General features: G+C 47.3%; 2 protein-coding genes across 6 annotated transcripts in view; both read right to left on the reverse strand.

The window, feature by feature from the left end:
- The window catches only part of LOC144120589 (monocarboxylate transporter 4-like), a 111,266-nt gene extending 108,595 nt beyond the window's left edge, over positions 1 to 2,671 (reverse strand). Inside the window, exon 1 of the mRNA XM_077653159.1 lies at positions 2,592 to 2,671. The gene's annotated coding sequence lies outside the window, so the exon portion shown is untranslated. The remainder of the gene's footprint in view (positions 1 to 2,591) is intronic.
- A 4,854-nt stretch (positions 2,672 to 7,525) lies between these two features.
- The window catches only part of LOC144120592 (monocarboxylate transporter 3-like), a 33,645-nt gene continuing 28,433 nt past the window's right edge, over positions 7,526 to 12,737 (reverse strand). For 3 of the 5 annotated variants that reach the window (XM_077653162.1, XM_077653161.1, XM_077653164.1), the window contains 2 exons: positions 10,830 to 11,450; positions 7,527 to 8,022 (listed from right to left, as the gene is read on the reverse strand). In XM_077653162.1, coding sequence (XP_077509288.1) covers positions 7,808 to 8,022; positions 10,830 to 11,450 — 836 coding nt within the window. In that variant the 3' untranslated portion in view covers positions 7,527 to 7,807. Of the gene's footprint in view, positions 8,023 to 10,829; positions 11,451 to 12,737 lie in introns of all 5 variants that reach the window. The other 2 variants (XM_077653165.1, XM_077653163.1) reach the window with 1 other exon arrangement.

The raw sequence follows: 12,737 nt of genomic DNA on the forward strand, positions 1-12,737 counted from the left end.
AAATAAGATTGCTGTAGAATAAACAACAAGAATCTGTAGGATGGGTATAGCCGATCGCTGGTAATGCGCCGGAGTGCTCCATCATCTCCGCTATATTAGCATGCAAATTGTTTACACAACTAATATACATTGTTTTGCACTGGACTCACATAATACTCTCGTGGGGGCCGCCGCTGTGGCTATGTGGTTATGGCGCTCGGCTGCTGGCCCAAAGACGCGGGTTCTATCCCGGCCGCCGCAGTCGAATTTCGATGTAGGCGAAATTCTAGATGCCCGTGTACTGTGCGATGTCAGTGCACGTTAAAGAGCCCCAGGGGGTCGAAATTTCCGGTGCCCTCCACTACGGCGTCCCTCATAGCCTGAGACGCTTTGGGACGTTAAACCCTCATAAACCAAACCACAACACCCTCGGAATTAAGATTCAGGTCGGATAAGGAGCCGTCGCACTTTTAGGTCCCACATTTTGCAACGAATATTTGTGGCAACATGGCCAATCTTGAGTTTTCACTACGGCACGTTGCAGTTTCGAATGGATAGTGTAGCCATCTGCAAGCATCCCTGCTGTCCAAGCCTAATTAAACAAACCCTGTCAAACCAGTAACGTGTCGCACCTCCGAGACTTCCGCTAAGGACAAGCGGCCACGCCGCCAGCTGCCTGCTGACGCCGTAGGTGTTGACGATGCCTTAGAAGATCACCCCTGCCGCCTGCTGAGCGAGCACGACCGGAAAAACGACCAAGCTGGCGAAAGCCGCAGTCACCCAGCTCCAGCGGGAGTCCAGGCCAAACTTCGGGTCTCGCTTGAGAGAGGCCTCACTGCGTTCCGAGATCACAACGGTGTGAGCAGCACGTCGCAGCGATATTCTCTGTCCGTTGGATTTCCTTTTTTAGCATCCCCTGCGTTCACAAAGACACTCCAGTGTTTTGTTTACGAGTTATCTTCCCCATCTCATCCCTACAGGTAAAGATCTCCGCTCCTGTACGAACACCTGGCCATTGCTTAATTAGCCTCTGTTAGATCGGAACCGATTCGTTAAGACTCGATTTTAATTCATAGTCCAAGTGCGGACACGGTGTATCGATAGCCGGCAATATTAGGCGAGGTGAGGAGCTGCATAAGACAAGGCCAAGTCATGGAACGGAGGTGTTCACGCGAGCTTCGCTCTCGAGATGTAGTGTTACTTGGTCAAATGTACAGGGAAATTCCCCAAGGTAGAGTAGATTTGTAATAAGGGAGTAATTACTAATTTCCATCCACCCAACCGGAGCCACACGGCTACAAAAGAGAGCTATACAGTGGATGCTAATGAGTAATTACTCCCTTAATGTAGTATTCCTTCCGCTGAACTTTCCGCAATGTTTCAAAATGAAGGAACCAATGAGGCATAGTTGGGAACTACGTAGCGTTGCAGCTGGTGCTTCCTCTGTTCTAACCTCAATAGCGAGACGACTGTGCAATATGAACAAAATAAAGTTTCACTCGGACATTAACTCGCCTTGAAGAGTGGGAACGATACAATTAGCAATGCGACTGGCGAAAATAATCTGAAGAAAGGTTTACCCGTAGATGGATATACGTATTTCGATACTTGTTTGCGAGCGTACTCGCCGAGAGTTCGAACATTACCTCTTGAGGGTGCCTGCTTCCACTTGTTATCAGTGAGTTTACCTTGGGGACACCGCATGGGTCAGGAGCCCGCGTTCCACAGAGCACTGACGAAACGCGGCACAGGAGCGTTCGCTGCCTGTGTACTCAGAATGCAGAAAACGCGGCGCCTGTTGAATACGCTTTTCACTTTCTTACACGAAAGATGTGGTACTGGAAATTCGAAGTCACTGTGATATCCGTCACGCTTGATTGATTGTTTGTATTTTCAGCCTGAAGACCGGCAACAAAAATGAAAGTAAGGGGGGTCAATAAAAGAGGGTGAAAGAGGCATGTTTACAATCTGGATGCGTTTTTTAGAGCGTCGTAATTTCTTTTCCTCCGTGGTTTCCTCTGTGCTGAATTGACGGGTGCACTGATCATAAGAAGCTATAGTAAAACGCTACTTGTGTGAACTAGTTCAGTTCACGAAGAAAACCCTTTATTTTGTATAAAATATACATCGTGTCCTGTTAATCTCATCGGATGATTTTTCTTGTCCTAGCGTTTCCTTCATTGCGCACTTCATGCATGCTAGGCTGCCAAGTAACAAGCGCATAAGTAAATGTATAAACTGCAATGAATTTGGTCTAAATATAGCGGCTCTCAATTTAACCGGCGTCAGGTTCCGGAACAAGACGTTCCATATATGATCCTATGGCGTTTTTCTTGGCTAGGTGGGAAATAGGAGCCGGCTATAGAGGCCAATAAATAAGTTGGCGCTTTTTCCTATCTGAGAGCTTATGTGTACGAGGAAACGATACAGGTGTAGTTAGTACGATGCTCCTTCCAGTGCTCCTTCTAGAACTGCCACTAACAATCTGCGCCGAACGAAGTGAGTGCTGTAGGAGGCCAGGAAGGGCTGGCTCCCTTGCGCGGTCCTTCAGGAGGCGATAGACTGCAGCATAGGCTAGCAAGCTGTCTGAGCCGGACTGAGATGCACAGTACCTGATCAGGCAATGGTTCTGACGGACAAAGTTGCTCGAACCTCTGAGCCCGGGTTCCCCGCATATGTATGTCTGGCTCGCTCGGTGGCCACTGTGTGCAGATTTTTGCCCCTCTCACTTCTGCCGGCAAGGGAAGTGCGTCCTTTTCATCAAAGGGACGCCTGCACTCGAGATATGCGCGTGCTGACGTCTCCTCATCCCAACGTACGGCTTCATTTTGTCCAGGGCCGCTCTTATCGGAAGCAAACCAAAACGCGATATCACGCCACGTTCCTTACGCACCTACGACAGGCAATGAAAGGCACCTATAGGTGCTCGAACACAAGTTGAACTTCTACTGTCACATGTAACTGCATCCTGGGCATCATTCAAGCTGTGTAAGCATTTTTTTTCCCCCAGGAGATGTATACGCTACTTCCTGCAAAACCCCAAGAGACCTTCCAGCTACTGGTTAATCTGGTTCTGGTTCATTGGAGTTTAACGTCCCAAAGCAACTCAGGCTATGAGGGACGCCGTAGTGAAGGGCTGCGGAAATTTCGACCACCTGGGGTTCTGCGTTGACGTCGCACAGCACACGGGCCAGCTGCTGCCTTGAAAATAAACTGCATTGAACTGAATTGAACTTAATCCACGTTGTGCGCTGATGGCTCGTATCTGAGTTTTGGGGACTTACGTTCATCAACTTTGCCTTGAGATCGATGCGGCGGCAAGCTGTTGGCTTTCCAGTACGCATGATGAAATTGAATTAATTTTATTCCTGCCAAATAAGAGGAATTACACCAGCAGGAAAGGGGCCGGTGGACTGGGCAAGGTTCTAAGTCCCATATTTGGCACTTGAGAAGCGGTAACGATGCCACAAAGACAATATTTATCAAGGTCTAGTACAATGCAGTTAAGAATAGTTCCTGGACGAAGGAAGACCAGAACACTGAAGAAAACAGTCAGCGGTGGTTACTCGCTTTAACCGCGAGTTAATTAATATACTCGTGTAGAGTCAAGATACAAAACCTTTTGTGTCTTTGTATCTCATGTTTCCGGGCTGCAAAAGAATAAAGTAATATTGCACAATGAGAAAACAAATGCAGATGACGATGAGGGCAAATACACTGTTTTGAGAGGGCGCGTTTCTCCTCTAGCTTTGGCTGCACTGCCAAGAAAAGATGTCGCAGAATATGCTGTCGCGTGGTGGTGAAGACCGTTGGCGGGGAGGGGGAGGGGGGGGGGGATTGCAGGGGAGATGGTGAATGCCTATCAAAAGAAACTATTTATTGGGCTGACTTGCGCTCTCAAAGAACTGAGCAACTCGGCGGCGGCGATAGCAAAAAGCGTGTTCGGCAGTCGTCGAAGGACAGAGTCATCACCGCTCTCAGCCGCGCTCAATTTAAAGCTGGCGAAGAACTTTCGAAATTAAGCGCTAAAAAGCTAGAACAGCACAGAGAAGCTGCTGCGCGTGGCTGCCACCATTTCAGAGAAATCTGCGCCCGGATAAATTGCGCTCTCTATTTCAAATTAGTCTCAGACCGATCACTTCGCTGATCAGTGACCGGCGGACATTTTGATTCTTTGCTTCGCGGATGACTGCGGTTTACGTCCTGGCCGTAACAGAAGTGATGACGTTGTGCAACCAGTTATGCCGGCGAAAAGAGACTTTTCTTTTTTGTAATAGCAAAGACTCACTCCATTTCGCTTGAAATTGAAAATGGCGGCTATTTACTTCGTGGTACGACGTCTGAGGCAGTGGCAGCGACCAAGAACGGTGCACGAAAACACGCTTGATTTGCTAAACGAGCTGTACCGACTCCTGTTACGACTCGGGAAGGAGAAAGCACATAAAAGTGTCTGTGAGACGAATGACAAGTGGATTCTAATTGTGGCGACAGATGCTGAGCAAAAATGCGTTTGTTTTCCACGGAGGTTTCCAAGCCTGCGTTGGGAACGAGATGGCCGTCGGCATCAAACAGCCACCGGGGAGCAAGTGTATGCGCCGAGCGATGGACGCCATTGTGAAATTCCGCGGGCAGAAATGGGCTGTCTTCAACGTGAACCAGGAGCAGAAAGAAGCGGCAAGGAAGAGAGTATTCATTAAACGATCGAAACTGGTAACTGGCCGGGTTTCGTGTTCATGGCCTCGGGCTCTACGGCATGGGAGGCCCGTTTAGCCTGTTTCACCTTTATTTTCCGGCCTTCCTTTGGTTCCCGCAGGGCCGTCTCTTATTTCTACTACATCCCCAAAATATGCTTCGACTTATAGTGATAAGTTTGTGGTACACCCCAGCCATGAAGTTCGAGACGGAAAAGGGCCTGCACTGGTCGGAAAAGCTCCCCGACTGTGAAGATCTGCTCTTCTCTGCCCATCGGTCATTTCTGGCGGGGCGTCCGTTCTCGCCGAGCAGCAATGCTTCCTGTTTTCGCTGCTGGATGGGTCTCGTCAAGTGCGCTGGCCTCAGTTCTTAACGATACATCCAACTCCAATTTCTCAACAAAAAAAAAATCTACGAGTGTGATGGGGTGCTCCAACATTCTTCGTATTGTGTTCCGCGTTTTGACTTTGCTGAAGTGGTTGCAGGTGTGGATGGCAAACCTGTGACCGCACGACCGACAAGGTAATGAGCTTCTACTAGATGCGTCTCGCATCCAGTAGAAAACAAGTAGATGCTAACTCTGTAAACATTAGTATCGACAACTTCCTACTAGAATATACGCCTTGTTTTAAATATCTTGCCGTAATCTTTGATAGACACGTGCACTGGCAATACCATTTATTCGCAGTGGTGGCAAAGGTGACATCGGGATGCTATAAACTGCTTCAAGCACGATACTTTTTGACACAAGTACATTACGTATTTTATATTTCTCCTTTATCCACAGTCATCTCTCATACTGTCTGGAATCATGGGGATGGACTTACAATAATTATCTCCAGCCAATCAGAAAATTGCAGAAACGATCATTACGAAGCATAACGCATTCTAAGCAAAATCACCCTAGCAGCCCATTATTCCACGACCTACGGATCCTTCGATTCATTACGCCTCCTAAAAAACAGCAACTGTCGTAAACAGTATCGTTAGAAACAACCACCCTTCCATATGTCCCTCTTCCATACGTCATCGCGTACTACCCGAAATGTAACAATAGGCAACTTTAATCTACCGTCCACGCACAATGTTTATGGAGAATGACGGCTCTCTTTCATTGGTGTTCAGATCGGGAATACTCTTCCACAAGAAATAAAATACGCTCAAAATTTTGCACTTAAAGCTAAAAAATTATTTCAGCGCAGGCATTAAATGTGGTAAAGTACATCTATCTGCTGTTCGCATCCCATTTATTAATGTAATTGAACATGCACCATGTTTTTGAATTGTAGCCACTGTTCCTTACTATGCTTTTTTGGGGATTTCTATTAGGTATATATCCCACTTTCCGTTCTTACAAGTTTTTATTGTGCATGTCACGAAGCGTCTGCATTATAGAATTTCAATTTTTTTGCACCCGTAACTAGCCTACGGCTACGGGTCCAAACAGTGCTGGACACACATTTATAGTGTTTTCTTGGATAAATAAAGAATTTGAATTTGAGTGTCTTGCGAAGGCAGGATTTGACTGTCCGGACCACTCGTTCCCAGCTGCCGCTCCACCATGCCACTGTTTCTCCAATGCGACTCCACGCGAATGTGTTCCGCCTCCTCTGTGGTGTCAGTGCCTGTTACGAGGTCGTCCAAGGTGGCCCTAACCTGGGCCGAGTCCAGGCCCGAAACTTCAAGACCTGCCGAGGACCGGCGAAACAGCAGAGCTTCCGGCCGGCCCAGACCGCGGGCCGTACTTTCGGGCTTCCACTCATTTCTAGCTTTCATTTTCCTGGGGGTAGTTCGTAAGCACATTGACCTTCCATCGTCTCAAAGCGGTCTGGAATAGTCTTAGAAGCCTAATTTCTATTACCACATGTCGTGGTGAAAACATCGTGACTCAACTGCTGTCCAAAGAAAATATTCACATGGTAGACCTCAACCATAAAGATCACGTGGACCGGCCCGAGGTGGGAATTCTCAGAATGTGCGATCTAAGGTCTGTAGCTCGCCAACCGTCGCCGCTTCCGCTACTGGCATGCTCCGACGCACTTGGTCTCCAAAGACGAGGAAGTTGTACCGCTGTATGAAGTGTTGGCTACGCCTCAGCTACGCTGGAAGATTCAGCGCTCCATAGGTCCTGAACTACCGTAGAACTCCGGAAACATATGCTGCCCACGGCGCGCATCATGCGAGATGAACGCGCCTCCACCAGCTGTAGGGAAGCTAGAAGGTAAGACGCCAGTGTGATGGATATCGCAGTGTAGTTTTAGGTGTAGCCAATACGGAGAGAGCGGGGCAACCTGTTCGGCTTCGGGGCCGCGTAGCGTCAGCGCGTGCGAGTAGTGACAACGGTGAAGGTTGGCGCACTCCCGCTCATACGAATATATCATGTGTTAGTTTAGGGAGTTTGGACGACGTGTTGAACGAGAAATTTGCTCCTATGTATTATTTTACGAATGCCCGGCCCGCTTCTGACAAAACGTTGTCCTAGAATGGACATGAAAACAAGCTCCGAGCAAGGGACACTTCCGACACTTTGATCGAAAATGTCCGTTCCGTTAAGTGTCCCTTGCCAGCTGGTCTCTCTGCGCCCTGCTACTTACATCAGTGATATGCCGTGCCTTAACCCTTAATTCCCTTAATTAGACACAAAATCCCTATTTACGGCACATTGTTCCCATGAAGCAAAAGCAGCAGCTTGAAAAATCCGGCAATTTGGAAACTGGGAAAGAATTTCTATTCCTAAAGTGCCAAAGCCCCGTAAAAAATTCTTTTTCCCAATTACACCTCGAATTATCTGGGAAAGAAAAATTCCCGAAATGAAACATCACTGCCTCAAATGCACTGCATGAGGCAGAAGTACCCCTTGCAGGCTGTCGCGGAATGTGGCCTTTTGTTTATACCGTTTATTCATTCATTCCTTCTCTATAAACAAAGCTGGTCACACACACAAGTGGAGGGCAGCACCGGATCCAGGCGCAGAAATACGATTGAGCAACTCCGGAGCACTGCACGCACAAGAGCACTAGAATGTTGCACGAACACGCACTAACACAACTGATCTCAGCGAAGTTTCAGTGAAGGAGGATCAGCAGAGCTGTCCTGAAGTTCCGTGCATTGCGTTTTACATGAACGCCTGCCATTATCAGACGTCGCAGTTGTCTTCGGCTTTCCCGCTATCGGGAGAAACAGACAAAGGACGCTTGTTTTCTTCTTCACTCACGAAGTCAGCTTTAGCCTTTGAAGCTTTCCGTCGGCTGAAAATCAGTTTCACTGTCCAGACTCCGACCATCACAGCATTGATGACAGCCACAATATGAAGAAGCCCACTGTATGATCCGTGATGGTCTCGATAGTGACCTAAGGTGAAAATAAAAGAAAATTAATATCTCCACCAACGTGCCCTTCATTATTCCCAAGCATCAGAACATCGGTAAAAAAAACTAAGTTGATAATCAAAAGAGAACGCCGGAGCTGTGAAGTACAGCTTGTAAGGCAAGAACAGTTGGGTTCGATGCAGCTCATTTTCCACTGCTCCCTAACAAGCGCACGCATGACTACCGTCTATATTCTATGACCCGTACAAAAATTTTTAGCCAGTCTATAGGCTGTCCATGGACTTCTGTCTGTAAAGTCTGCAGACTCTCTATAGACAAATACTAGAGAACAGTCTAGAGGCAATATAGATGCTACGATCGTCTATAGGTAAACTATAGATTTATGGTCATACACTTTTAGTAGACTTTTGCCTATAAACACTTTATAGGCTATGAATAGACAAAAAGAAATAGGGTCTATAAGAAGTTCATAGAATGCTTATAGATCATTTTTAACTGAACACAAATAAAGGAGAATATTTTAGGTTATTCAGTTTAGCACGAAGATTTCAGTTTCTGTTGGTTCAGTATGGGACGACAGGGCTGAACAGCTGGCACAACACCGAGCACTGAAAACCATTGACAAACAACGCCAACGTTGTCCAAGGTTCTTTGAGAGCATACATGGCATGCTTTCGTATGAGGTGCGCATAAGCTGTTTTCTTTGCTCGGCTATGACTCTCCTCATGACAGACTCCCTGCAAATCCTGCGATATTATTTCGAGCGGACGCCAAGTGGCTGCACCATGCGTGGGAAGTTCGGGCGCATATTAAATGCTTTGCGCGATAAAATGACGTCACTTATAGTTGCGGCGTGCCTTGGCTCCAAAGACAGCTGCTGCACTCTTCTTCAGTAACAAAGGAACTGTGAATCGCCAATACATCTGGTGCTTCTCGCCACGACAGTGGTTTTCGTCGCGCCCCAAATTTATAGTCTCATGGACAAGAGTTTGCGAGATGCGGTATCGCTGAAAAAGAATTTACTTCTGCGAGGTCAGGCAATGCAGGTTAATAAGAAGCAGAGATGCATCGGGAACATGCATGTTCCATCCGCAGGAACAAGTGCTAGCTGAGTAGCCAGTGAGATAACGCAGAAAATTTTTTTCCGCGAATCCACATCCCGAAAATTTTGTACATGACTGTACAGTGTTGGTCAAAAGTCTTAAGGCCAAAGACTTTCCCTTCAGCCAAATAACAGAGCCATTACGGCACTATTAAGGGCCGAATGACCTTGAAATGCTAGCAGGTTTTTTCTTGCGGTATAGAAGCCTCCTGTTGGACTTGTGTTTTGAATATTCTGCTGCACGGAACATTCTAGGAGCATTCATTTCGCTGCAGCTGAACGCTGTGGCCGTAAGACTTTTCTCCAATACTGCACATATTGCGATGTCAATGTGTTCTTAGATACGTGCAGAAGGCGAACAGCAATGTGAAAGTTGCACGCTACAGTTGGTCTGAGCAGCAGGACCGACGATATCTTTGGTCTAGCGTTGTTGCAAGGAATGCATGAAGAAATCAAACAAATACGTAAGTTAGGATGTAGCTTGTCTTAATTAATGAAACGGACGTTTAAAAAAAACATGTGCTCTAACTGAGCAATGATGTTTGCTTGTTAGCGACGTACTGCTCTTTACGAAGCCTGAACATGTGTTTAGCATGTTCCTTTCTTTAGATGAAAACGAAACTATAAACATCTGCGGCTACCATTACGTTGTGATACGGCTTGGTAATGAAGACTGCACGTTGAAACTTTAAACTGAGAATAGTGACTTGACACTAATAAAGGATACAACTTGAAGATTAATTTGACCTTGTCATTTCTACTCGTTTAAATAACGAAACAATATGAAGGATAAGCGACTGCTAGGCGATTTGCGACTTCGCTTTGCATGACTTGACCGCAGATGTTTCATGTATACGGGCGATGTCGCAACCGCGAAATGCGCTGGGAGACCGCTACCGAGTCTAGCAGCAGCATGGTTCGCAGACGTTTTCTCCCGAACTCCAGATTTTAGACCCGGCCAAGGTTTGTGCATTCTGTGCGGCGCTATATACGCAGCAATATAGTCAAGCGGGTGTACTATGCCTGGTTTTCCCTCCTGGCGCTCTGCTGCCTGCGGCGACGCGCGAACAGCCACCGTCGCCGCCACGTTGAGCAAGCAGCTCCTCTGACCGGCTTCAGGGTTGTGCGGCAGGGCGATATGTTCTGATGTCTAGGAGTTAGTGGTGTGTTTGTAATGCAGCTTTCTGTGTGAAAACATTCGTAATTTCATTTAACTGCCCTACGTCTTTGAAATGAGGGCGCAGATGCGCGGTCAAGATTTTCGGGTCATACAGGGCTTGGTGCTGGTCCGAGCACGCGTTGCGTAGGTGAATCACACTTACACGCCTCTCATGCCACATGCTTTACGCTATTTTCCCACTTAACAAACCTCTACGCATGGAGAAATATGCACATTTGTCGTGTTCGCCATATGGTCTATGCATCTTGACTTATTTTTAAAAGCCTTGTAAAGCCTTCTTAAGTTACCCTGAGGGCGTGGGTCTTATTCGAACCCTTTCAAATTCATTTGTGTGTTTCTGAGTTTGCGAGAATTTTGTGTGCACGTGTTCTGCTTTCAGGTTTTTCAACATTATTTAGAGGAGCCTACCAGGTTGATTACCAGGCAAACACCTGCAGTAATCATTTCAGCGTGCCTCATCCACATCCTCTACGCCTTACTTTATATTTGGGTGTTTTAGTCTCGTTAATACCGCGTAAGCGTGTCTTCATCAGATGTTACCTCTTACCTATGAGCGCGGGCCGAAGCAGAGACCCGGCGCCAATGCAGAAAACCATGCCGCCCATCATTACCGGGAGAGATTCAACTCCGAAGTCCTTTATAAGAGATGGCGCTTGCAAGGAGATGCGGGACCCATTGCTGACTCCGATGAGGACCGAGCCCAACAGCATCATGGGAAATGTTCCCGCCCATACGAGAAATTCGAAGGCGAACGCTTGCATGAGGTAGCCTAGCACCATCACGGCCTCCAGGGACAGCAGTCCGGAATCAATCACAAAACCGCACAACGCCCTGAAGGTAATGTCTCCGGCAGAGAATGCGTGCAAGAGATACACCGCGTCTGATGGCAAAATTCCCCTGTCTTTGCCGAGGTCCACAGACAGCAGGATGAAGGTTCCCATGCCGAAGACCACGATGGTGAAGGAGACGGCGTCTACCAGGAAGGACACGGTCAGGAACTGCCGCGCCGTTTCTTTTAGTGTCTTCTCCGGGCGTTCCTCGTTATTCTGCGACGCTGGGCCAAAGTCAAGGGCACCGAAGGAGTTGACGCTCCCCGTCCAGTCGTCAATGACAGCGGACCGGGAGATCTGCGCGGCCGAGGGCCGTCGCAGTGAGGTCCTCCTCTCGCCTGCGACACACAAACGCACGGGTTTCTCATCAGGCAACGTCAAGCAGTGATTTTGTTCGCAGCGAAATGACACCAGGAGCACTCGCAGAGGTCTGAGCTCATCACCCTAGTAACGCAGGTCAGTTTTCACGACCTAGACGGGGCGCCTCAATTAATCCAATATGGCGGCGCTGCAGGGGGCTACTCTTGAGGTCAGCCTGTTTGGAATCCCGCTCGTTTTAAAATTTCACAATAAACTCGCGCGTGTTTATCGATGGAAGCACCATCGTGTCAGTCACATAGTCTTTTTTAATCGATGGAGTGAAGAAACAAATGAGAAACAAGGGAGATATCGCTGTCTGGCATTTCAAAACGGTCTCCCGCGTAGAGGCGGAGTGGTATGCCCGATCGATGCATGCTTTGCAGAAAATTTAAAATCAATTGCATCGACGACTGAGATTTGTGTACAGCCGGTGGATTGCAAGATCAGGATATCAGGTAAGCAATCCCGACGATTGTAAGTTTGCAGTGCTGCTTCGCACGAGAAGAGCCAGAAAAGTTTGGCAGTCATTGTCGCTTGTGGTTTACCTGATAAACATGCACCCGTTTTGTTTTTTCGTGCTCATGAGTTTTACTAAGCATATCCTATATTAAATAAATATAGGATCAAGAGGAGAAGAAAGGAAGGCAGCGAGGCTAAACGGGAGAATTTACTTGGAGATCCCCCTTGCTCGACTAGGGCTTCCTCTATCTATTCCGATTCTCCTGTCCTTCGGGGCATTCGCCAAGGGATATGCCCTGAAACCAGTGTGGGATTATATTCACGACTGCATAATCCCAAGACCAGCTCAGACTAGAACCACCTGCCCGCCTGCATCGTCTCCATCCCAGAACCAGAGACATTAAAATCTGCGCTTCTTCATAATCTATGTTAATAACCCTCCTTTTGTATTTGATTTTGATTAGTTTTTTACCACTCCTTTCTGTAACGATTGAACGTCCGTGATAGTGACGAAATAAATAAATAAATAAATAACATCAGGTGGATTGCTCTGCAAGAATGCGAATTGACTGCTTTTTCTTTTCCATTTTTTTTCTCTTTTTTGTACAAATTCCAGTCAGACAGAAAATTATCCAAATACTCATTTTCTTGTCCACGAGTGCGTTTGTATCCTCAATGCACCCTGGCCAATCCCCCGCCGTGGGTATGTGCCATTAAGCCTGGATACATCATCATCATCATCATCATCATCATCGTCATCCGTGAGAAGAAACCAGCTTCTATTGCTACCCTGCACAGGAGAAAGG

Source organism: Amblyomma americanum, chromosome 2, assembly GCF_052857255.1.
Source record: "Amblyomma americanum isolate KBUSLIRL-KWMA chromosome 2, ASM5285725v1, whole genome shotgun sequence".
Taxonomy (NCBI): Eukaryota; Metazoa; Arthropoda; class Arachnida; order Ixodida; family Ixodidae; genus Amblyomma; species Amblyomma americanum.